Genomic DNA, 26,471 nt, shown 5'->3' with positions numbered 1-26,471 from the left:
TTTTTTTGGAAATAAGAAATTAGGATTCAAACTTCATATTTATAAATAAGATCGAAAAATAGTTAGCCCAAATATCATTCTTTCTATAATTAAGACAAAGGCATGTTGGAAAGTTAGCTTTTTTCTTTTTCGTGAAAAAAAAAAGTTTTTAACCAAATTAAGATTAGTATAATATATTTCCTCGGTTCCACTGAATTGTTTATGTTACTTTTCTCGTTTAAAGTATAATTTCATAATATTCTTTTTAATTTTTTTCTAAAATAAAAGTTTTATCTTTAAATTTTTATTCAAAAAAAATTTAAAAAAATATTATAAAACTATATTTTATAGTTGGATCGAAATAGGTGACCGTAAAGATCAAATTCAATCAGCGAGTCATTCATTGTAATTAAATTCGGTAGTGATAAAGTTGAATTCCAAACACGGCCAAAGTAATCGATTTGGGAATTGTGAGTGTGATTCAAAATTAGAAAATGTAGGCAGAACCCAGGGGCAAGGACAGCTCAGCTCCCCATTGTGGTAAAGTTTAAAGTTGGGCACGTATCTATTTTTGTTTTATATATACGATAATAATTAGGAGTACTATTAATATTCATAGGTTGCAGTGAGAGTGTAATACACGTTTACACTCGAATGGAACATCAACAACAGCAGTTAGAAGATAATATTCATGACTTGCCGGAGTCCCTGTCTGAAGTGGTGGTATCTAACGGACAATCTGTCGATTATCATCCTCGTACTGTCGATAGAGATGTATGACTTTTTAATTTCTCTTCTTTTTTACTAAATCTTTACGTTTTTCTTGGGTGGGGTTTGCATGGATTGTTTTTGTCTTCTTGTTTTTGCTTTCATTGTTATACATAATTTGTTACCGTCTCTTGATTAATGAATATTTGATAAATGAAAAATTTAGCAAATGAATAATATATTTCGGTCCAGATACTGTGTTTTTAATTTATTTTTTTAAATGAATAATTTCGATTAGTAAGTGAAATTCTCCAAACGGTACTTATTTATTGAGGTTTATCTGTATGTTAATGTTTATTGGTGTTTGATTTTAAATATGCATGTAAGCTACATTAATCAGTAATATGTAAGTTATAATTTGGATTATATGATACAGCACTGTGTATGTGTTTTTGTGTGGCTGAGAATTCCTTAATCTTGGACACACTGTACTTGTAAAGTTTGTGGTTATAGAGGTTTATGGATGGAACTCAGTTATACTGAGAGTTCTCCAGCTTGATCCAGTATCCCCGTATTCAATAGATAGATTTAGACATTGAAGTTGAATGTTAATTTAAAAGTTGGGTTTCTAATATCTAATCTCAAGATAAAATTAGGTCTTAACTCTCAAGTAAGCTATTCTTGAGTTTAAATCTTGATAAATCCACAACTCTCAAGATTAGGTAACGACATAGAAATATAGTACTCCCATTCATGGAAACCAATAATCAATCCATATGATATGATCCACTCTTCAAAGTGTTTCTTCTACGAGTTTAAAGTTTAAGATTTTCGGAAAGTTGTATGATTAACATACCTCGCCCAAATGTGTTGTGTGTGCGTGAAAGTTTAATATATAATTTATGAATGATGGTGCGATTTATCTTATTTTGTTCTTGTTTTACTTATTTATAACCATAAGAAATTTCACCTAAAATTGTGTTCATTCTTGGTTCTGGATACTGTATTATTTGTTCAGGGAACAGGTCATTGGGAAACAGTAGTTCTTGCTTATAAGACACTGGGAGTAGTTTTTGGAGGGCTTGTTACTTCCCCGCTTTATGTTTACCCTTCAATGCATTTGAAATCTCCAACTGAAGATGACTATTTGGGTATCTATTGTATAATCTTCTGGACGCTTAGTTTGATTGGAGTAGTCAAATATGCATGGATAGCTTTGAAGGCTGATGACCAGGGTGAAGGTAATGTTATTCTTCGCATCCAGTTTCTCTCTGTTACTTTCTTAAATTATTGGTTTTATGCACTTTTTCTTTCGAAGCTTTGTACTTTGTGTATATGTATGAAACAGTGTATTAGAAGCAAATGACCATACTCTCAGGGCGTCCATTTGGTGTATGTTCAAGGGCACAGTTCTGCAGTTTACCTGGTGAAAACTAATACATCAAGTAAACGTTTGCAGTTTCAGGAGTTAATAACCTTTAGATATAAGTTGACATGTTTATGAGATTTGTGATGTGTGTAAATACCATAACAACACATTTTGTGCACAAATACAAAGACTTCTCTATCCAAACACTACTTCTGCCAAAATTTCAGAGTCTTGATTGCTTTGCTGCAGGTGGAACGTTTGCTCTCTATTCATTACTCTGTAGGCATATGGATATTGGAAGTCTTTCTTCAAAACGTGTCAGTTCAAGCTCAACCCTTTTTCATGCCAGCCTATACAAAGGCTCCAAAGAGCAAAGCAGACTTAGTAAATTTTTTGAGAAGAGTGTGGTTGCAAGAAGGCTGTTATTTTTCATTGCAATGCTAGGCATGTGCATGCTGATTGGTGATGGTATACTCACTCCCGCAATTTCAGGTTTGTTAGAGTATCCTACCCTCGCAGTTTCTTAAAGCAGTTTTTTTTGCTTATATCCTCCATCGAGATGTCCAAGACTACTCTTTGCGTCTACATTATGCTAAAGGCATCACATATCATATAACATCTTAATAGTAATTTTTTGCCATTTTCAGTGTTGTCAGCAATTGATGGCATCAGAGCACCTTTTCCTTCTGTAAGCAAGTGTAAGTATGGATACCGAAACTTTATATTTGTCACAGTTTTAACTTGAAACATTATCGAAAAGCCAGTATGTGAGGCATCCTAGAAGAGAAATGGCTATTTTTCATACTTTGTAAACGTCCATGTTTTAATGTTTTTACTAATCGGTAGTATGTATGCATGTTCCTTATCATTGCTATTGTGCTGCAGAGACAATTCAAGACTACATCTCTAAGACAAATTTTAATTATTCAAACTCTCAAATATTGCAACTGCCCTTTGTTTTTAATATTAATATGGTTGTTTTAGAAAGTTCTATTAATAATATGTTGTTTAGAAGGTTCACCTATCTATTTCAGTTTATGTCTCGCCAAGAAGAAACAAGATATGTACCTTTGAAAAACAATATCCTGTACATTCAAATTGCTTAGATTTGAGACAATTGATTTATAGTCTTTGGGACTACCAGTAAATGGGATTAGATATATAGTGCATTCCACTAGGGTTGTGTTTGTAGGGTTTAACATGACAGACTAATCATGAAATGGTAACAAGCAAAGAGAAGGATAATTAAAATTAAAGATAACAAAATTAGGTTCCATAGATGTTAATAGTTTTTCACTTTGCCACTTTGGGATTACACTAGAGCAGAATAGAAAGAATTTCTGAACTATTATTATCTATAGTAAATTCACATGTTCACTACTTTTTGGTTTTGGGGTTGCAGCTCTGGTTGAATCTTTATCTGCGATAGTACTTATTGTCCTGTTCCTGATGCAAAAATTTGGTACTTCACGAGTGAGTTTCCTTTTCTCCCCCATCATGGGGGCATGGACACTCAGCACCCCTCTTGTCGGAGTATATAGTATTGTGCATCATTACCCAAGCATTTTCAAGGCAATATCACCACACTACATGTTTCAGTTTTTTCTGAGGAACGGAAAGGAAGGATGGCTTTTGCTTGGTGGTACTGTTCTTTGCATCACAGGTAAGCTTCTTTTATGGTCAAATAAATTCGTAATTGAAAGAGAGGTTATGCACGTATTATATTAAAATAGTTCCTGCATAATATCTCTGGTTAAGTAAGAATCCTATGTTAGAGAATGGAGTACCCAAACGGTGGTAAAGGATCTGCTAGTGCCCCAAACGGTTATCAACTATCATGAAGAAAAAAACAACATACGCTTCATAGCAGTTGGAATATTTGTTCCTAATCTTAACTTTACCTGGTGTCAAATGTCTAATGCAGAAAGTTTAAGACATTTAGTAGATTTCTCATAACACAAGAACTGTTGTAAGTTGCAGCCTCCTCAATTTTGCTATTCAGTGAGTAGCATGAATAACTGAAATTGGAGGTGGCAACAATTGTGAGGGCTATACATTGTAGGATAGCAGCCAAGGGAGAAACTCTATCATGTTATAAGTTTTTACTTTAAGTTCAATTCTTCAATTTTGTTCTTACACAGAATTACTGTCAACTCTTTTTCTTTGGAAAATTAAACCCCCCCTCCTTTTTTGACAATCCCTTTTCTTCTTTTTAGTTCACTTTAAACATGATTTTTTTAATAGACTAAATGTGAATTAATTAGAAGTTAGAACCGTCAGTTTTTCGTGTGGCAGTGTGTAGGTGAGATCATGGTTTGTTCGGTTTGGTTTCTGGAACCGGAACCATATATTTTTCGATTTTAAAAATTGAAAACCGCAACCGATTCAGTTTCGGTTTCAGTTGCAAAACCGATTCATAAGAAAAAGAGAAAACCAATATTACTGCAATAACTAATAAATTCCCAATAGTAAGTAAAAATTATGATTACAATTACTAATGTCACTTAGTTCTTCCAAAATAAACACACGATATTTTTTTTCTCATGGGCTTATAAGGCCATTACACAGTAGTTAAGAGTCAGAATTTGTTTGCAAAACCATTGCTCTACTTCAATGCTGACAGCATCAGTATCCATTTGTCGTCATCTGGGGACTAAAGCCATTTCTATCCAGTTTGCAGCCAAACATCACTAATTGCTAAACAAATAAGGTTAGTAAAAACATATAAGATACCAATGAATGTAAACATATTTATGAATTATAAAAATCCAAATATTATGTATAAATTAATATATTATATTTTTCCGGCTTGGTTTGGTTTTTTGGTCCAGTTGAATTCCAAAACCGAAATCACAACTTGTAACGGTTCTGTTTTTCAGTTTTAGTTCTGTTCAGTTTTACATGGTCCGGTTTTAATTGGTTTCAGTTACGTTTTGGTTTTTCGTTCAGCCCTATGTGTGTGTTTGTTTCTTATCATTGTTTTATGCAGGTTCCGAAGCAATGTTTGCTGATCTCGGTCATTTCAACCGAAGTTCTATCCAGGTGATTTACCTGCCAGATATCTTATAACATATTTTATTTATTATGCTTTACCAAGTGGATTCTGACAATCTATTCCCAATAGATGGCATTTCTATTCACTATATATCCGTCATTAATTTTGACATATGCTGGGCAAACGGCATACCTTATAAAGAACCCAAATGATCATGATGACGGGTTCTACAAGTTCCTACCAACCAAAGTATACTGGCCTATCTTTGTAATAGCCACACTAGCTGCTACTGTTGCAAGTCAGTCACTGATCTCAGCAACTTTCTCTGTTATCAAGCAATCTGTTGTTTTGGACTATTTTCCTCGAGTAAAGGTGGTTCACACTTCCTCAAGCAAAGAAGGCGAGGTTTACTCTCCAGAAGTCAACTATATCCTCATGATTTTTTGTGTTGCTGTCATACTAATTTTTGGAGACGGGAAAGAAATCGGAAATGCCTTTGGTATGATAGTTGTTATTTGATAGCTATGTACCTTTTTCTTGAGTTTTTAGAATACATATAAATTTAATTTCACAAATAGAATACAGGTGAATTTAATATAATAATTTTATGGACATTTAGGTGTCTCCAATCACGCTTTTATTATTTGTCACAGTTATACTGTCATCACCAAATCATTACTTTGACACTTATTTAAGTTATTATTTTAGCCTGCATTGTTTTTCTAGCAAGGAATATGTGCGTGGGTTGGTAAACTGTACATCCATATTTTGGTATTTTTTCCGGCTTGGGAGGATTTTTTATTTAGACTGTCACTTTTAAGGTCAAGTAAGATGGATATTGTTAGTACTAATGACAAATTGAGTTGATGTTAAACGACTAATATTATGTAATCAGTGAGATCTATCGGACTTATGCTATCAGTTGCTTATTGATTTTTTATATCATAAATTGCTTGCAGGTGTTGTTGTAAGTATGGTTATGCTCATAACCACTATTCTACTTACGTTAGTCATGATTACGATATGGAGAACTCCCCCAATTCTGGTTTCTTTGTACTTCATCATTTTCTTTGTAATGGAGGGTGTCTATGTAAGTGCTGTCTTGACCAAAATTCCAGAAGGTGGTTGGATTCCTTTTGCTATATCTTTCATCCTTGCTTTCATTATGTTTGGCTGGTTTTATGGAAGGCAGAGAAAGATAGACTATGAACTGACACACAAGATAGATATCGAGAGATTTGAAGTGCTTCTATCTGATCCAGTTGTTCAGAGGGTTCCTGGACTTTGCTTCTTCTACACTAATATCCAAGATGGATTAACACCAATACTGGGTCACTACATAAAGAATATGAAATGTCTTCACAAGGTTACAATTTTTACAACACTTCGGTACTTGCTGGTCCCCAATGTCTTGCCACATGAGAGGGTGCTTGTGAGGAAGTTGGGCCTTAAGGGTATATACGGATGTGTAATTCAGTATGGTTATGCAGACTCTCTTAGTCTTGAAGGGGATTTGGTTAGTCGAGTTATTGAGAAATTGAGATCCCACATACTTAACTGCAGTGATGATGCTGGATCAGTTCCTTTGGATGAGGAAGTGGTTCTTGATCTAGAAGAGGCAAAGAGAACTGACGTGGTTCATGTTCGCGGGAAGACAAGGTTCTATATAGGGGAGAATTGTGGTTGGTTTGACAGAAGCATGCTTTCTTTTTACGAAATCATGCACAGTAATTGCAGGTCTGCGCTTCCAGCTCTAGGGGTCTCCTTAAGGCAGCGTATTGAGGTTGGTATGCTCTACGAGGCATGAAATACTGAAAGCTTAATATCACTATAACCCTGTATTACTGCTTACATCACAGTCGGATGTAACTTGCAACTGAGTTACTAAGTTAAAAAAGCTTTCAGTCAAATAATGAAGCATTTTAAAACTTACGAATTCATCATTGCGCATTTTAAAACTTATGATTTCATCATTGTCGTCGTTTCGTTAAAATACCTAACAGAAAAATGACGTGGCATACTCTCAAATATATCTCATTTTTCAATTAGGTCATTAACTTCATCTCAATTTTCAATTAGGTTATCAACTAAATTTGATTTTAAAATATATTAAATTTAAAACTGAACATACTCATTTATTTTATATACTTAAAAAAATATCACAATTTTCAGTTTAATTATTTTTTCTCCGAATAATGGCACCACACTTTAACTAAATTTAAATTTGCATAACCATTTAATTTATACTTTAATTTTTTTTAATTTTTTCTAGAATGTTACGGTTGAATTAAATTTAAATTCGTACGTACAATTTCAATTCATATACTTATAATCGATACAAGTGAACAAATATGTAGATATCAGTTTTTCCTAATAATTTTGTTTCCTCCATTAATAGTGTTGATGTTATCCGTGTGATTAAAATATAAATAAATTTAGAATTGATAAAATATTATATAAGGTTGGTCGGTACGATAAAATAACGTCAAATAAAAGATAGTATGCTAATAATTTTGTAAAGTGAAAAAACATTTAAAGTATCTTATTTCTCAAATCAATTTTTCTAATAGTAAAAATTGATACCAATAATTTTGGAAATTATTATTTTTGAACGACTACAATTTAAAAAGTCATATCAGTTTTTTTTAAAAGAATTATTTCGGTTATATTTTCAATATTCAATTTTTTTCCGATACGTGACCTAATCAAAAATTAACAGGTGATGAATTTGAAAATTTAAGGATGATATAACACAATTTAACGGTCTTTGTTAAAGGTCAACACATTTTTAACAACGGTGCAGATATTCTGAAATTCAGTATTCTGATTGCAAGTTAATTACAAGTTCATGATGCGATGGAAAGTTTTTTAACTTGATGACTCACTTGCAAGTTATCATTGACTACAATGACGAAATAGTCATTTTACCCGATTTTATCTCAAAATTGTTTAGCTAAACAAATTAGTTTGAACATATTATGAATCGTGTCAAAATGTCACTTGTCTCATCTGTCATGACTGATGGATGAAGGGGTGGATTTTAAAAATCAAAAACGTGCTCACGATGTCATGAGCACAGCTATGCGATTGATTATACACACCGTTTAATAAAAATGTTTACTTTTTTCACATTTTAGAGACCCTCGCTGTTACATACCCAACACATCTCGACCCAAACAGTCACAAAATCAAGCCGATGAAATTCGTTGGCAGTAAAAGCAAGTTCCAACTACACAGTGACCCTTTCGTTTCTTTTTAAAACTCGGTAGCATGAGTGAAAGTGAAATAACTTTACTTACCTTACACTTGCTAAAGTTACTTGTACAGTCGACTTGTCCTTCATAATTTAGCTAGGACACTTTAAACTTCTATGATAAATGTACATGGAGAAGACTACAAAAGGCTACTGAGCGTGCAGAAATAATAATGTACTTTGTAAAAAAATTCTTACAATACTTTTATCCTCCGGATCAGATTCGTCAGTTGAGTAGTCTGTTATCATAAGTTTTTCTGTAGTAGAAACCGGAACTGCAGGTTTACAACTAGGCGCTTCGCCCAATGTAGTATTCCCTTCGACTTGGAATAAACAATAGGCTTCTCTTTGAGGTGATGGAACTGTTAGATATGACAAGCTGTGAGATGGCTTTTACTTATTTCCAGGAAATCCCTGTGAAGGTGTTCCGGTTTCATCGTCGTCAATCTAGCAAGTCGACATGATAAAGTTAGTTGAAGAGAGTTAAAAAGGTAAAATATTAATTTAGCAAAAAAAAAAAAAAGGTAAAATGATGCAGAACAGAGTTTGGGACTGCAACGGACACAAGACGTAGTGCATTTACTCGTTTAAGTAGCAATCACTACTGAATGGCACATCCGCGAACACAAACATATATACAAGTTGTGCGCACACAAACAAAAATAAAAATAACATATTTACACTCACAATTTAACAAACATTCATAATATTAGTTGACTTACCACGCTGCCATACATGCTTAGCTGCACTGCCCTGACAGATAAGTTGTCAGCATGTTCACTAGTCTCTGCAATAGGATGCTCATGAGGTTGTGTTGGTTTGAAATATCGGTCAGGCCAAGTCATAAGACCTCCATGTTCTCTAATTTGAGATCGAGTTGGATGATCTTTCAGATTTGAATCTAATGAAGAACTTCTCTGAATGCACCTTTTAGCTTCATAAGCAGCAATATTAAGCATGGCGACTCTTGCTCTGCTCTCCACTTGATAACAAGATGCTTGACGAAAAAAACTCGCAAATTTATTGTCTATAAACAAAATAGAAATAGGTATAAAACTTACATTTAGAAGATTCCATATACTAAATTTAATTTTTGCCTGATTAAAATAACTCTACTTCATATAGAAATTTAAAAATGCACATCTTTTGCCTGATAAAAAAAAACACAAATCTGATCCTTAAAAGGTGAGATCTGTTCACCGTCTTCTAACTGCACTTACCATTAAGAAACTACATAAAAGAATAGATATCAATGCATTATCACTAAATTGGTGTACTGAGCAAATATCCACAAGATGTTTTACCTGATAATTCTGATCCCGGGGAGCTCATATCGCCATACAAAGGCATCAGTGCTGCTGGTGCTGCAATGAGTTCCTCCTGAATCCCTTGTCCTTTAATATATCCTTCCAATAACAAAGCAATGAAATGCTGAGGTACTTCAATGCTTTCTTCTTTAAGATACGTTCTCATTGTTAAATTTTCTGCAACAAGAGCTCTAACTTCTTGCATTGGTATATTCTCGAATATTTGTGGGAGCAGGATTCTAGCAAGAGTAGTTGCACATTCCTGAAGAAATAAGAAAATTGATATATCTCAAAATCTACAAAGACAGTTTTACACAATCAAAAGTATATCCAAATTTTAACTCGAAAAATGAGTTGCCATATATTAGAAAATGCTATTTACATCTCTACATTTTAACATTGTCGACTTCTTCATGTGCATGACGATGTACCTTAGTGACAAGATTAAATAAACTTTTTTACTAATCTGACCTTCCAGAAGAAATCTTCTATTGCAGGATCTGAGCTAAGAAGTGCAAGTATCTTTTCTGCTTCAATAAAAAAACAGAGTACAATGGAGTCTGTTATCATGTCACAGATATAAGGTCTTCCATTCACCACCTCATACAGTCCCAAAAAACTCCCCTGTATAAATGTTGGATGCAAAGAGTGCTTATTTTTTATACTCTTGCTTGCCCACTGCATAAATACATAATCCTTTTAGACATGGTAATAATACTGTAACAGTGAAAGTATAAGGTTAAATGTTGTATGTTTGGTTACTTGTATCACTGTATATTATATTGTTACCTCCACTACTCCATTCAAAATGATCCAGATGCCATTTGGATTGGTTCCCTCCTTATATAGTGTTGAACCACGTAATTTCAATGCCAGTTTAGTTGACCCTAAAAGTCTCTCACACATTGTAGGAGGAAGGGCACCCAATAGAGGATTTACACTAACAAGGTCTTGTGCTTTTGGAATCTTAACTAAAGGAGGATTTCTTAATAGCTTCTTCACGTCGATCTGGGGTACAATTGACGTGTTGGAAAGGAAATATACATAGAACATGCAAAATTAAGAATATAAACATATTAACACACATAAACAATATATATCATCACTAAAAAAAATTCCAACTGATACCTGTACAGCATCATGAAGATGAACAATTTCCTTTTTCTCTAACAATCCAACCTTCTCAAGATTTTGCACATAATCACTTAAATGTTTTAATACAGAATATGTGACCTGCCTTGTTTTTAATACGTGTAGAACCTGAAATGTATATCAAATACAAAATTAAATATCTAGAATCCCCCTCCCCCAAATAGGTGGAGACTAGACCCAAGCTACACCTAAGACCTAACATGATATGTTCCTGTATACAAAATTTAACTCCGAAGTATAACTGCAAGGAATTATAATGCGTAACCTATATAGTCAGAAAGTTAATCAAAGATAGTGTAAAACTCCCAAGAACCTGAGGAAATGTAACACGAACATCTTCCAGGAACGTCTTCGCCTCCTCTCTTTCTATTTCACTTTCACCAAAAACAGTAGATGTAACTTCACTTTCACCTGAACGGTGAACAATACAGGCAAATAAATGATGTCAATATTAGTTTGGAAAAATTTTATTTCAGCAAAAAAACTTTATCAATAAAGTAAACATACAACAGGTTGAGGACTCGTTGATATTCACTAGTAGAATTGTTCCTTCCCATCCTTCACCTCTTGACCTCCTCCCTTCCCATATACTAAAAATCTAATGCATTAAAAAGTATGTAGCATGTTCATATGTATTTATATATATGTGCGTGTGTACTGAGTATGAATGACATTTGTTATTTATATCCATCACAAAGACAATAAATACTTTGTTTCAGATTAGATATGTTCAATACTTAAGCTACAATGCTACACTAGTTTTACCAGAGGTAGTTTTATTCTGCTGGTGCAGGACCTTTGCATTGTACCAAGGATATAGCTCGTATATAGTAATACATACTACTTTTCTAATTGAGAAAACAGGACATATTTCTCTAAAGGACATATTATGTAATAACGTGAAATGCAGAAAGATTAGGCGGACAGGAAAACAAAGATAGGAATTGAAATCCCAAAACCGCCAATATAGATAAGAAATTGCAAATAGCCAACAACATTTAAAATCCTGTTTGAGATACTTACCAATAAATTCATGTAGCTGCCGGCATGAAATTCTGTGGGCACGTAGAAAAGCAGAACAAATGTAGCATGCTGATTCTAATCTTCCAACAGTGAAATATTTGACAAGTTTCCGAGGGAACAACCTTATCTGGAGAAACTTGTAATAGTTTGGGAAATGTACATTTGCCTTTAAACGTTTCCAGTCAGAAAGAGGCTCTTGAGATACCAAGTCCAATGCTTCATCAACAGACTGCAACAAAAGATTTGCTATTTTTTGTGTTATAATTCCCTCCTCTACCATTTCCCAGTAAGCAGCTTGTACACCTAGAATTGAATGGTTCTGTAAATTAGCAACAAAACTGACCACAGGAGTACCACACAACAGAAGATGTACAAACAATTACTGAGCTGATTGGAGTAGATGTTACTCCAACATACATATTTAATATTTGACTTTCTACAATTATAAATACCAAAAAGAATGCACATAGACTACAAATTTTATCATTATAAATTACATATTGTAGAGGAACCGGTTACTCTAAAACCTTAAGGTGTTAGAGAATGGCCCTTTCATTTATGGGTCGAAGAGTGGATCACGGGCGCCCATCTTTGGGGAATAAATTTGCCTTTCGCCCCCCTCATAAATTGTGAGAAATGTTGGGGGTGGCAGGGATCGAACTTGAGTCCTCTGCCAGCGTGAGCTCTGATACCATGTTGAGGAACCAGTTACTCTAAAACCTTAAGGTGTTAGAGAATGGTCCTTTCCAGGATCTTATATTATTCTAACACATATAACATAGACAATAAGTTTTCCGCCATAAATAGTTATTTCAAAACTGCTTTGTTGTTTGAGACAAAAGAATTTCATAAATTTATATGTACAATGCTCTCATATAACTATGATAACTAGCATCCAAGTGTCTGCATGTGTGGTAAATTTCTGCTGCATAAAATCCACGCAACCCGCTCTAGAAACGACTTAGCCATCAATATGACACCATAGACTCTACCATGTTAGATAAGAAATGCACGCGACTGATCTAAATTCATAGAATTTGCTTTTGTAGCTACACATTTAAGCAATGTGACCAAGGCTCGGCTTGAACTTGAAGTGTCCAATATTGATGTGTTTAGGTGTTGGAATCAGCACTTGTTTGCAATTTATGCATATGTTGGTCCAAAATAAAGTGTTGAGTGTAAATATATGTCCAAGTGTCGAGTAATCGACATGGGTACTCTAGCTGAAATATAGAGTTGGAGTAACATAGCAATCAACTAATCAAGTAAATGATGGGTACATTTTATCTGATTTTAAGATTAAATAACATTTGGTTGTGTGAGATAACCACTAACATTCTTTAGTTGTTTATTTAAAAGAAACACGGCTGTTTTATGAGTACCTCTTTCTTTGTTCAATCGTGCTGAATCGATTCTTGTACATTCTTGAGAAATAGAGAACTGGAAAATCATTTTCCTATATTTTGTTTATGTACTTATAGTAATATACAATTTGTAAAGGTATATTATATACTAATTGACTTATTAAATCATATTTATTTTAAATAATTTATGAATTCCACACTGTTCACAGTCACTTTTCTACAAACTCGCTCCATTTGATCGGTACAAGGTTCTCTGTCCACTAGATTATAGATTAAGTTTACTCTAAAATGTAAAGATTTCCTAAACCCCTCACTCAAGAACAAACTCTAGGCATGCGACGTGGATTTCCAGAATATGTCTTAATTGGGAATAATCCATCACAATGCCCTTGCAAAATTTAAGAACAAGGGTGTATCCAAGCCTCGAACTCGAGACCAGGGGAAAACCTAAGCTCTTAGTTCTAAGAACTTTCTAAGACCTTGAAATTTTAAGACACGCTAAATAGATTTGAAGTTCAATAAAGATGCACATAAAAAAGGTAAAAAGGAATATTACCATTTAAGAACCTTATGCGTATATCTTCTAGGTTCATAAGATCTAGCTTGTCATCACTGTGGGACTGTGTATGAGGATGGGCTTGCTCTCCCTCGACATCAGATACAGTTGCAATATATTTTTTAACTGTAGGCCAGTCGGCAGGTCCTAATTCCTCGTCATCGCCAAATTTACCATATATCTCGAGAGCTTTGTTCATCATTTCATATTTTGTATAGTCCAGTATTCTCCTCTATGACAAAAAAACAGTCATAAAACATACTTAAATCATACAGGGTGCTAATCGCAGTATTTGCAAAGTGTCAAACAATAAGCTAAATTCTGAGAGAAAATGTATTAAAAAGACTGAACAAAAACCTAAAAAATAAGAATATAAGAACCTATAAGATATTAACTTCATTATTCTCTGTGACTTGAGAGGTTGCTGTCTAAATCAAAGTCAAAAGCCTAATTGAAATCAGTGAGTTCGGATGTTGTGATATAATACACCATGATATTCTGTGATATAATACACCATGATATTCTGTTTATATTTCTTGATTCATTATTAGAAGACAAATTATCAAATTCCTCCAGTGCACTCGACATGGGATCGTCATAATGCCTCAACCCAGACAGAAAGTGCTGTCAGTCGGTTAGTCCGGAATTTTGAAGACTTAGAACACGGTTACATAAACCAGATGAGAGTCAATCTGTTTCATTACACTTCAATTGTCAAGCTATATCTTTACAAAAGAAAAAAAAACCATATGCGCCATTTATGAAGAACTGTTACTTTTTAATGTAGAGTATTTCTTTGAGTCCGCCTTACTTGCGCTTCTGCTCATCTGGCTTAAAATTTAATTATTATACAAATAAGCTGCTGTAATAGTCAACTAACTATCTATACAATATTCTAATTCAGGATTGTTTAGGTGGATATGCTCATTCTACGATCTATAAATGTAACTCTGGTTTGAAGCAGTTTAGGTATTACACGTGTCATTTGTAAATCACCTAAAGATAATATGATTGACTGATGCACTTTAAAGCCTGTCTAGGTTATTGATCGCATTACCTTGGCTGCTGACAACTTGTCCAGATCTAGAAAATGTAAGATAAACTGTGTAGTTGATCCATTCAAAACAAGCGTAAAGAAAACTATTCCTCCTGTAAAGAATACAAACTGCAAAAGTGAAAGAATATAAGTCTTGCATATGAGTGGTAGAATAGAATCAAGTAAACAGTTAACCCAATACACTGTATGCTACCCTGACATGTAATAAACTTTGCACCTACAAAATTTGCCAAGCAACAGTTTGCAGCCATATCAATTCAAAATTTGATACTCCAGACTTATCTTATATATGTTTTAAATGTACATACTTTCCGGATTTAATCCGTCTAAGAAGGTAAACACGGTTGGCCATATTTAAAGCACATAATGAGATGCTTGTACTGGAAATTTAAAAAAGGATTAGAGTTTAAGTTAGCTTGACTGTAAAAATATTGATATATTTGCTAAATCATTGTGATTTTCTAATTCAGAGCATTATCGATGGCAAAACCATGTGTTTTACACTTTGTTCAATGCAAGTATAGCGTCACCGTAAATTGTTTTACAAAACATACCAAACATCAAAACCAATAAAAACAGACGAGAGAAGAAAATATCTCAATATTCCAACTCTATCGTTATAAAGCCTAATTAAAATGTAAAGAAACAGAGGTCCAAAACGTCTTGCATTTTGTCGTAAAAAAATTGCTCTTGTTAAAATAATTGGTTTCAGGTAGATACATTCTCTCGAGATGGATACACTATCCACTGTAGAATAATTACCAAAAAAGGAAGTACTTGTGTGAAAATATATGAAGTTTCGAGAACCTCCAAATAAAAATTAAGAACAAAAGATAACTCGAGGTCCGAGGACAAAAAAAAACTCTGACTCATATGTCAATTCAAACAGTCTCTATTATTTGGACAACGGTAATCAACTAAACCCTTTTAGACAGAGAAGTTAGGAGTGTGCAGTAAGAAACTATGTAGTGCAACATGTTACTCACGGAAGTTGATGCCGTCAACTCAAATATTTGCATAGCCAACTTCATTATAGACGGTAAAGGCATAAATTATTTAGTTTCAAAAGTTAAAGTTCAACAGTTTATTCGATATGTATAAGAGCATAACATACCAAAATTCCTGTCTCAGGGCTGATATAAGATGAACTGTCGCTAGAACGCTGGAACACCAGAATGTATAAAAGTCAGTATTAAGATTCATGTTATATGCATGAATTTAATCCATAACTAAGAAAAGTACATTCCTATCTATGATGTGAATTCAACTGGTACATCTGCTGAACTAGAATTTGAAACTTTCCATGTACTTGTTCTGATAAGTGGATTTGTCTTGGATCTGATCTCAGTTACAAGAAAAATAAATTTTATCCACTATATATTTAGCCTAAGAGGGATCCTGTCCAAAAGTACTACCAGGGTCTATGGTTTGATACTTGACAACAAGACAAATCAATACAAAATTCAAAGATCAAGGATTCGATTATTAGCAACTACAAAAATAATGTTATATATATAGTAGTTACATATATATATATATATATATTTATATATTACGATTGTGTACGTTCGGAATTTGATAATTACATGCTCACTAAAAAATTGCTTAAACTACATGACTTAATGTTCTCTTAATGTCTTAAACCTAGATAATTTTCTATTTATTTTTTACTTTTATTAAACTTTTAATAACATGGTTCTAATTTTTAAAAGAAATGGAGTTGAAAAAAAATTCATATGTGTGTGTTCTCGAGTTAAAAAAATAACAGATTTAAATTTAAAAAAATATTAAAATATTTATAACATAAAAGAACAACCAATCAAGGGTTGTAAGCTAGTATAAATAATCGTGATCAAGTCCAAATGCAATTTCTAAGTTTGATAATTAAACTGAAGCGTAGCCAATTATCCTAATCACCTGGTAACCAAAAAAAATTCACTAACTATACAATGAAGTAATTTGTGAAAACTAATTACTTGAACACTGAACACAGAATCTGCAATCTGGAAATCTTTAACTTATGTTTGCAATGGCTAGTGTATGAATATCATCATCCTCGTCATCTTTTAATCAAATATTATCTTTTAATATAACAAAGATTTGAAAACTTGCCTTAACTGACAACGAAAGTGAAAGTGATACAGCTCCCCTCAAACCAGACCATACAAGGATGGTAGCTTCTCTCCAATTTAGACCATAGCCAAAATATCTTAAACAAGGATACAATACTGCAACTACCGCCAAACGTGAGATCTGAACAAACAGGTAGAGGAGAATGAGGTAGCCCCAAGAATATTCTGAAACAACCAACCAAAGTTAGGACTATAAATATGTTTAAAGACCAGAACATATCTATTTGACAAAGGAGAACGCTAAAAATAATTACAGCGCAAGCAAAACACCAATATCTTAAACTCTTTCAAAAGATTAGCTTAAAAAATTGAAGTGGTGGTGCTACTTTAGGAAGTCTCGTATTCAAGAAAAGTACAGTTAAATTAACTTCTTTACTTGAAAAAATGTCACCTTTAGCGTTAAAATGTAAAGCTTCAATGTTCTGCTACTCTACCCTTAGTGAAGGTCTTGCAATGCTTCCATATACTGAACTTTATCTTCAAAACGAACAAAGAAATCTTCAGCCCAGTTTTTGTCTCCATGTCATGCAACTCATTTCATTCTCTTAACCATTAATAGTTAAAGAACCAGACATGTTGTGACGAGTCTAAAGGTCATAAAACCATGCTCATATCTGCATTGTACTAGGAGTCCCCATTTAGATACTTATTTTCCCAATAACACGATATAAATCTTCTACCATGTTTTGTTTTTTCTAAGCACTTATGCCGATAACACCTTTAAGGCGCCCCTCTTGCGCATTAGGAGACCTCTACCATGTTGATCCTTTATTCTCAAATGCTTATGAGACATATAATTGAAAGAGTCTACTTAAGCATCCACATAAAACTATAATTAAAACTCTGGAAGGCCTCTTGAGCACTTTGGAACCCCAATTAATAGATATGGCCCATATCCATGAGACAGTAATTATATGAAATGTAATTATCAGACAAATGCAAACAGCTTTGCATTTATGCATTCATGTGTGATGTGTCGGAAGTTTCTTTGTCAATCCATGCAAGACATGTGCAATCTGTGAACTCACTTAAGTTTCATTTTTCACGCTACTTGCTGGCGGCATGAATCTTTCACTTCATATCAAAGGATTTATCATATGGGCCTCATGTACATACTGTTATAAAAGGGTACACATGTAAATACATAGAGTAAAATAATGTAAAACACAGTATTTATCATATTTAAGTTTTAATAATCGCGAAACACGTGCTGTAAAAGCGTACATAATTAATAAGTTAAATGAGGAATTTGGCTAATGGGGCATTGGGGGTAAACATGAGGAAGTTTCATAATTGAAAGGAGGCTTCGTGGTGTAGTGAAAAGATGCAAGAACAAACTCTTTCCAAGGACTTGGACATTGGCCAAGAGGGGGAAGAAACAAATACGAAGAAAGATGTGTTTATGAAAACAAGTAAAGAATTGTATAAGAAAACCAAAAGAGCAGCAAAAAAGCGAGGACTTCTAGACACCAAGGAGGAGGAAAACACAATTTTCAAACTAGTGAAAGCTTGAGATACAAGGCCACGAGATTTTGCATCTGTTAGGTCTATTAGGGACGAGAATGAACAAGTGATAAAAAAAGATGATTATATTAGGAGGAAAGCAAAAATAAGGTCGACATGTTTCACATGACACTGGCGCTATTAGTTTTATCAATAAGGGGGAAGTGAAGGGAGTCTAACAGAAGATGGGAATAAGCGGAATGTTTGCCCAACTGTTGAGATATGGTGTTATCTGAGTTGGTGAACAATAGTTGACAAACCTCTTAATGACCTCTTTAATATGTTAAAGTGGAAACTTAGCAAACTGAAGCCAATTTCTTAAAATAAAGGCGATGCTCAAAGTCGCACTAACTACCACGATATTAACACTGTTAGAGGTGGGGAAATTTAGCATACTGATGCCAATCTATTTTAAGAAAGACGATGCTCAAAGTTGAACTAACTATCACCGTTGTTAACTACTTAATTATAATATTAGACTTACTTTAGAGAGAGTTATTGAATTTAGGATGCGAAGTAGATGGATTGGACGCATTGGAAACAAGACTTGCACGGGACCTGCCCTATGATTCAGCATTTATGGAGAAACTTGTTAGGATACCAATGAGAATGAGAACCTAAAATGAAAGTTTTAAGTATTTGTGTTGTGAATGACACGGAAGGAAGATAGAGGATGATGTCACACATCATAACAAAACATGATTGGCTAAAGTGGATGTTTGTCTTAAAGGTGCTGCACGACAGGAAAGTTTCACTAAAGCTAAAGGGTGAATTCTGTTGAGTAGCCATTAGGACCTGAGATGTATAGTTCCTAATGTTACCTGTTACGCATTAAAAATAAGTATACAAATCAATTCAGTGTACCATCCCATTACGTCCTTTATAGTATAAATCTTTCACATTGGCAGAATCAGCTCGAAAACATGGTAAAAGAGCTTGGTCAATTTTTTTTATTTGTTTGGGTAATTTGCTATCTAGATAATACTTGCACTAAAAAATGAGAAATGTTTAAATAAGTCTTACTACAGCTTTTTATAAATTAATATTAAACTCAAAGCGGATAATATATACAAACAATAATGCAAGAAATGGAATAACACATGAATGAAATGAAAATTTGTGAACAAAATTTGAAGAGCGGGAGTAAGGATGCAACACAAAAAAAGTGACCAAAAAGAAAACATGAGTGCCAAACATGAGGTCTGGGAAGGAAATGAGTATATAGATGAAAAATTCATCCTCAAATTGGCAAGGTCTGAACTTTAGTTTAATTTGCTACAAATAAAATGAAGATATGGGTAAACATTTATATGTTTACCAACAAAATGGTAAAACTCAAAATGGATTGTATATACAAACCCTAATGCTACGTTTGGGGTATTTGGTTGGTGAAAATGGAATGGAGGGATGAAATGAAAAATTATGAACAAAATTGAAACAAAATTGAAAGGGAGAGCAAAGATGCCAGATGAAAATTTGAACAGAAAATAAAGGAATGAGAATTTTTTATAAGGTTTGGAAAAAAAGTAGGAAGAATGATGGAATTTAATATCAAATTGTAGGTTTGAGTTTTAGTTTAATTCGCTACATATGGAATAAAGGAATAAATGAAAATTTTTAAAGGTTTTACCGATTAAAAAACAAACTTCATTCCCTTCTCCACCTCCAGTGTCATACTCCCCAACCAAACACAACAAAAGCACCGCAATATAAATGAATTTCTAAAAAAATATTTACTATGAGGCTACGAGCAATGGCTGATGTCAATTATTTTTAGGTATATTAATTCTACAACGATTTTGACTCTTTCTCCAAATGGTTGTATAAAATATTATCTTAATTATGGTTAGAGTCAAGAAAGTTTTACTATAATAAAATTTTCATCTGTAGGGTGAATTTCTTTGTTGCAACTTTTAACTAAAAGATGTAGTTATGCATGAGGGAATAGGCGTACCATGGCTTTTAAAGACAGTGCTGTTTCCAAGAACACCTTCAGCTATAACAACCCCACTGCAAAATAATATGGAAACCTTAATACCTTATTTCACATATATAATATATAATAACTAATTAATCTACCTTAACACGCTAGAAAAGTAATCATTTAGAAAACATTATAATACCAATGTTACATGAATGCTAAATTATATTGTAATTTGTTGTGGTGTCCTAGTGAATGATTATAAGAAATAAGATGGTCATGAAATTCGGAAAAATAAAGTACAAAAACAGGTTACTACCACAACTTTTTCATCAAACAACATTACTTAGATGTGCGTGTTGCATGAGAGACTTTCTTGTTATTTCTATTCACAATAATATATTTAAGGGCTAAGGAGTGTGATTATTATTAATATGGGGTAATATGAAAAGCTTAAATTCGCCATCCTTTAAATAAGGGTTTTGTGTGACTAAATAGAACCAGTGTCAACTAATGTGCTCGTCACTCCATTATTGTCACTCCATTATTATCATATACTACGACATTTTTCAAAAAAACAAAAAAAAACTATCATTGTAATGTTAAATGTCACTGGATTAAATCTCAAGTCTCCAAGATACAGAGTTATTTGGGATAAATAGGCCTTCTACGAAACCTCCATAATTGTCGGTAAATAACATTAGAAATTTGAAACATAGGACAAATAACATGGCACACACAAATAATTTCTCCCTTTCTGGACCGATTCAGTATAACATCCAAATAGCAGAGAAAAGGCTCCTCATGGTGCTTCACTATTTTATCTTGATGAATCTTTAGTATTACTAAAGAAGAGTGCAAGATGAAGAGTGTGAAAGTTAAAATAGTGGGATAACGACATAAATTATATTTGAAATGATTGTTGCATGCAATGCATGGAGCAGAACCTTTACCGCCTTCACAGATATTAGTATATGCAATGCATGGACCTAAACCTTTACTGCCTTTATAAACAATACTATATGTAATTATCAGGAACATATACCTTAAGATGAATATCAATGTATTAGCAATATAGGCAATCATTTCCCTGAAAAGGTGGTCAAAAAATATTTATTATGAGTAAGCTGAATTTCTTAAAGTAAAGATAGCATGTTCAAGCATTTACAGAAAAAACCTAGGCAGAAAAGACAAGTACCATAACATCCAAACCATGTAGTGAGAATTTCTTGGTTTTAAATGAACACTAAAGAAACCAGTGCTATGTTGTTTTAAGCATACAACAAATTAAATCGAGTCACAATATCTTCATATGCATAAACTAATAAGTGTAAGCAAACCTACCAAGCACGGGAATTCTAAATGACAAGCTAATTACCGGCTAGTGATAAGTATGGTTCAGTAACGCTCCTCTTTAAGCTGGAGAGCGCGCACACACACACACACATATATATTTTATGTCAGGTTGTATTACAGTGGTTGTGGGAAGGGGCAGCCAATACCACCTAAAAAGTGATACCAGACCTAAGAGCCTGAGAGAAAGTAGGCAGGTGAAATTTATGGGAGAATTTGAAGCAATTCACGAGTTTGTATGTTCACGAGTTTTTAGGGTTGAGATAGGCGCAGCACCTAATTCATCATGCCTGGATTCTTACAAAGACAAATAGTAAATAGACCCAGAAGCTTAGTGAACACATAGCAAGCAGATCTTTTGGTCCCTGATAATAGAATTACTATATTAAGGCGCATTGGAAATATTAATTTCTGAAAACAGTTGAGCTACCATAAGGGTTGTTTACATCTTACACAAGCTTCATGGTTCGATATTTACGATGAAAGGCTAGTTAATATGTAACTAAATATTATACCACATGCACTTGTAACCAGACACGGATGCCTCAGTTTGAGAGACTGAAAAAAGAATGTTGTTATGTGCATGGTATAAAATGTAGTACTACGCGTTATGTGAGCAATTATAATTAGTACTTGTCCAAGAATATATTCAAACTTAAATAGACTTGACAGAAGTAAAGTAGTAGAAAATTAAAGTTTTACAATCCAATACTAGCGAGTCTCTGTTAAAATGTAAGAGTACTATGTTCTTTTTTTCCTTTTGTCTTTTAGGACGAGTAGGAATACCATGTTCGTACTGCATAGTTCAAATGACGCATATATAAATTTATTTGTGGGTGTACTGATATCTCTGCTTTAAGCTAATGTCAAAAGCCGCATAAAATGAAAATCAAAGAGCAGTACCAAAAATGGTGCAAGCTTTGCTGACCGTCACCCCTAAAAGCAGTCCTAGCAACTGCAGCATAGAACCTGAGCATAAATGATACTTTTGAGATATCAATTCTAATACACCCTACAGAAACTTTGTAAAATGAACTCTGGCTTACATGCCCAATGTCATAACTGTCAAGATACCAGAAACATCAAGCCACTCTTGTGCCTATAATAGAGGAAATTTAGTTAAGTCTACACAGTAAGGGAAAAAAACCTATATTACTCGGACTCTTCATTTTACCTTGAAGTGCCCGTGTCGGACATTCGACACTCGAACATGGACATTCGGACTTGGACACTTATTTTAAGCCAAAAACATGTACATTTTTCAAAAAGTTTCCGAGTATGACACTTGGACGTGTATCCATGTCGGACACTTATAGCCGAGTCCGAGTAACATAGGAAAAATAAAATAAAACATATTCAGGTTAACAAGCATGAATATGATAATGAGTTGATGAATGTATTAATTCATTGAGATTTACTTACAGTGAAGTAAGCAATGTAGCTCACAGCAAGTGTTAGTGTGATCTCTATCACTGTGTCATTGAATACATATTTAAGCCACAAAACAGATGCTAACCCAAATGCAATACCTATGCCTACACTGAATTTAGAAACAATTAAATCAGAACAAGTTCATATGTCTCTAATGTTGATTGAGAGCAAGTATGCATACGCTCCAAGAGAAACTTGTGCCAAAAATTTTGCAACAGCAACCCAGTTCATGCTTGATCCCGTGGCCATTCGAAAAAATAGTTGGAAGACCACAATTGCAATCCTGGAGGTGGAAACATATATACTTGCTAAAGTAGATGCAATTATGTTAAGGACAAGGTAATTCAAATGACCACTACATCCAAAGGAAATATATTAAAGCAAGCTGATGTAAGTGAGTAACTTGCAATCATGCTGGCTTATTGACAACTCATGACTTTCGTCAACAGGCAAGTAGAATACAAGATATCTACAAAACCAAAATAGATAATAGTGGACAAATATGTTTGATACCCATCATTCATCACTGATTCTCCTTCGATCATAGTACTCAGTTTTTTACTTGCGCCAAGCTCCTTTAAATGGGCCACAACAGCAACAGGATCAGTTGCACCTAGAAGTCCTCCAAGCAACAATGACGTTGTCCAGCTCCAGTTATAGGGAAATATTAGCTGCAGCAATATTTTGCTACATCAGCACTAAAATAATGAAGAGATGCACAGGACACTCCAAGGTTCAGCAAACCTTTATAGCAGCTCCAAGGAGGAAGGTTGATATCAGCACCCCAGGCCCAGCAAGCAGAAGCATTTGTACCATACATTTCTGCAATAAAGAGAGGTGACAACCTCGTTCACTCAAAGTGATAAACTGAATCAATAAAAATGGCGTCAATGCAAACACTTAACCCAGTGCTCAAGTAAACTTGCAGTGAATCAGTTATAAAGATAAGCAATCACATTGAGCCAAGAGATGACAACATACCCCGATTGCAACAAAGGTGATGGTCAAAATGAAATGATCTTTTAAATGTGCTGGTTGACGGATAAAATTTGTGACGCTTGTTTGATCTGTTTGAAGTTAATGCACTGACAACAATGAACTGTATCATTCACTTGAGAGACACATTACTAGAGGTGGCAATTAAGGATTTTCTAAATTCTATCAGAACAAACCTTCCGAGCAATTGCATGCCTCAAATGCATAAATTCAATAAGAGTTTGAGCATGAGAGGACTAAAGGAGCTACATTCCTGAGACTTAATGGTTCCTTAAACTTCAATCTAATCCATACTTTTAAAAATGTGTTTTGCATCTTTCATAATGTTTTCAACTAAATGATACTCTTAAAATATACCACAAAAATCGTCATCTTAGATCGCATCTGCAGACTGACTTGCTTTAGTAAAAAACACGGTATTGGAGAAGTTCCAAAATTATTACACAAGTCTAAGAAGCAATTAAATTCCTGTTAATACTCAACTGCCAATTAAATTCTAATATCTGATAAGATAGTAATTATGTTCTAGTGCCAGATGTGCTCAATTATAAGAATATATAATTGTATAAAAGCATATATATTAAAACAAAGAAATATGATGAGAAGTAACCTTTATTTGGTGCACCTCCATTGTAAATGAACTCTCAAAAAGAAGACCGGGTAGGAAAACAGCTAGTAGAAGGTCAGGATCGATATTCGCCCCTGAAGACTAATAAAATTAAGACATAAACTAGTTCCTATAACCGCAGGCAAGTCATATAATTGTACTTCTAGAAATAGTATGATAAGTGAATAAAGTAAGCATCAAGATGTAATTTTCACATAGTGACAGATAAAAATTCAGCTAAGGTGAATTTAACTTACAAAGACGGATGCCATCCCCAATCTTTCCCAAGTGATGTTTTGTACCATATTCTGCGTATTAATTCATTAAATGTTAACTTATCCACTGCATACGGAGTTATTGCATAAAGTCAATTTACTGAATAATACAAGTTAGAGATCATACACATAAAATTTATTAATTTCATACAAAATAAATCTCGACTTCAAGTGTTTGCATGGATTTTAAAAAAACTTTAAAGTCATTAGCAAAAAGAAAAAGCAAGTTAGATCACACGAACTTCAAATGATCGGCAAAGGGGTCATCCACGAGGAATCCAACAAGTTTGGAAGTGTATGTGAATGATAAGTCTCCGTGTTAAGTTACCAGTTCTCCTAAAACCATAAGGCTTTAGAAGGAGGACTCACTAGGATCTTACTTTTTTGTGTTCGAACACTCCACATGACAGCACGTCAATGAAAATTTGTAATTTTGTTTCATAATTTTCACAATTGCAGTGTCTCAATGTCAATTTTCTCTAATTAATGGCTTTATGGAAGAGAGATAATTTTCTACTTGAGAGGCACTAAAACAAACATTTGTCCATCTCTTATTGGGACATGTCTCCCTATAACCGGGTAAGAGTATTGACTAAATCAATTTTCTCGTATTATATGTCGAAGCAACTTATATGCCAACAAAACAAATGTGGAAAGTGAAGACGATCCATCCAAATGTTAAAACATTAGTAGCTACACTTAGTTTACGTCTTATGAAATTTCTACACCCAATATATTCACAAATGAGTTTAACAAGTCCTGCCACAAAAAAAATCATCATATTTAAATCCTAAATCAGTACTTTCACCACTCCAATTCCCAATTTTTATAAGATTTCATGCAACTAATTATTATAACATCCTTTATTCTTATAATCTCATTTACCTAAAGGTGATATGCCCAACTTAAAAAAATATATAAAACTTTTACCGGCCTTGGTATTAGAAAAAGGCACTTACCGGGATCTTATATTAATATTCGAAAAGTATTCGTAGTTGATTACATTTACGAAGAAGCACAAAAAAAACAGGAAAAAGTAAAAGGAAGAATGTACCAATGGAACCGAGAGCGATGCCGAGAATAAGAAGAGCAACAGTGTACGGAACCCTGGTTCCTTTAAGTAATTGACGTGATGCTATTCCCAACAATAGACATATTCCCACGAATATTATTGCGGTTTCGCTGGATATTGATCCCATTTTCGTCCCGGAATTCTTTTCAACTCCGTTGAGTTCACTTAATTTAACGATATTAGAGTGAGTAGAACATGTGGGTTATGTTATGTGTATGTTTACGTACATGTGTGTCAATATGTGGTGGGTTATGTATGAAGAATAAAGAGACCCTAAATGTCATTTTCAGCTGAAATGTCATTTCTGATAATTATGGTCTTAAATGGTATTAATTTATTAATAAATCGGTGTAATATTTATTAATCTAATTTTTTTAATATTTCTAAAATTCAAAAGGGGATTGGAGAATCCTAAAAT

At 33.7% G+C, this 26,471-nt stretch overlaps 2 protein-coding genes across 7 annotated transcripts; one reads left to right on the top strand and one right to left on the bottom strand.

Annotated features, from left to right (window-relative positions):
- Positions 1–403: 403 nt before the first annotated feature.
- On the top strand, positions 404–6,982 carry LOC141679131 (putative potassium transporter 17). Of its 2 annotated transcripts, XM_074485622.1 has the most exons (9): positions 404–519; positions 599–753; positions 1,706–1,928; positions 2,306–2,548; positions 2,704–2,754; positions 3,459–3,719; positions 5,046–5,098; positions 5,181–5,550; positions 6,011–6,982. In XM_074485622.1, the coding sequence occupies exons 2-9, from the start codon at positions 634–636 to the stop codon at positions 6,856–6,858; spliced, it is 2,169 nt and encodes a 722-aa protein (XP_074341723.1). In that variant the 5' UTR covers positions 404–519; positions 599–633; the 3' UTR covers positions 6,859–6,982. The 2 variants fall into 2 exon arrangements, with proteins under 2 accessions (XP_074341723.1, XP_074341732.1); XM_074485631.1 differs by lacking the exon at positions 404–519 and having other exon boundaries at positions 545–753.
- A 1,340-nt stretch (positions 6,983–8,322) lies between these two features.
- On the bottom strand, positions 8,323–26,265 carry LOC141679100 (sodium/hydrogen exchanger 8-like). 5 transcript variants are annotated; one of them, XM_074485614.1, is made up of 24 exons: positions 25,224–25,355; positions 24,964–25,014; positions 24,710–24,801; positions 24,085–24,188; positions 23,848–23,925; positions 23,617–23,774; positions 23,285–23,386; positions 23,095–23,212; positions 22,719–22,771; positions 22,576–22,641; positions 21,365–21,409; positions 20,353–20,408; positions 16,876–17,060; positions 15,878–15,925; positions 14,764–14,871; positions 13,707–13,938; positions 11,787–12,089; positions 11,077–11,174; positions 10,740–10,871; positions 10,401–10,619; positions 10,083–10,289; positions 9,609–9,873; positions 9,027–9,331; positions 8,323–8,751 (listed from the first exon to the last, which is right to left on the bottom strand). In XM_074485614.1, exons 5-24 carry the CDS (start codon positions 23,917–23,919, stop codon positions 8,698–8,700), a joined length of 2,826 nt encoding a protein of 941 aa, XP_074341715.1. In that variant the 5' UTR covers positions 23,920–23,925; positions 24,085–24,188; positions 24,710–24,801; positions 24,964–25,014; positions 25,224–25,355; the 3' UTR covers positions 8,323–8,697. The 5 variants fall into 5 exon arrangements, with proteins under 5 accessions (XP_074341715.1, XP_074341693.1, XP_074341698.1 ...); XM_074485592.1 differs by lacking the exons at positions 24,085–24,188; positions 25,224–25,355 and adding an exon at positions 26,036–26,265; XM_074485597.1 differs by lacking the exons at positions 24,085–24,188; positions 25,224–25,355 and adding an exon at positions 26,036–26,265 and having other exon boundaries at positions 9,027–9,301.
- Positions 26,266–26,471: the final 206 nt, after the last annotated feature.

The sequence above is a fragment of the Apium graveolens genome, chromosome 1 (assembly GCF_009905375.1).
Source record: "Apium graveolens cultivar Ventura chromosome 1, ASM990537v1, whole genome shotgun sequence".
NCBI lineage: Eukaryota > Viridiplantae > Streptophyta > Magnoliopsida > Apiales > Apiaceae > Apium > Apium graveolens.
This window is presented reverse-complemented; position numbering and strand designations above follow the sequence as displayed.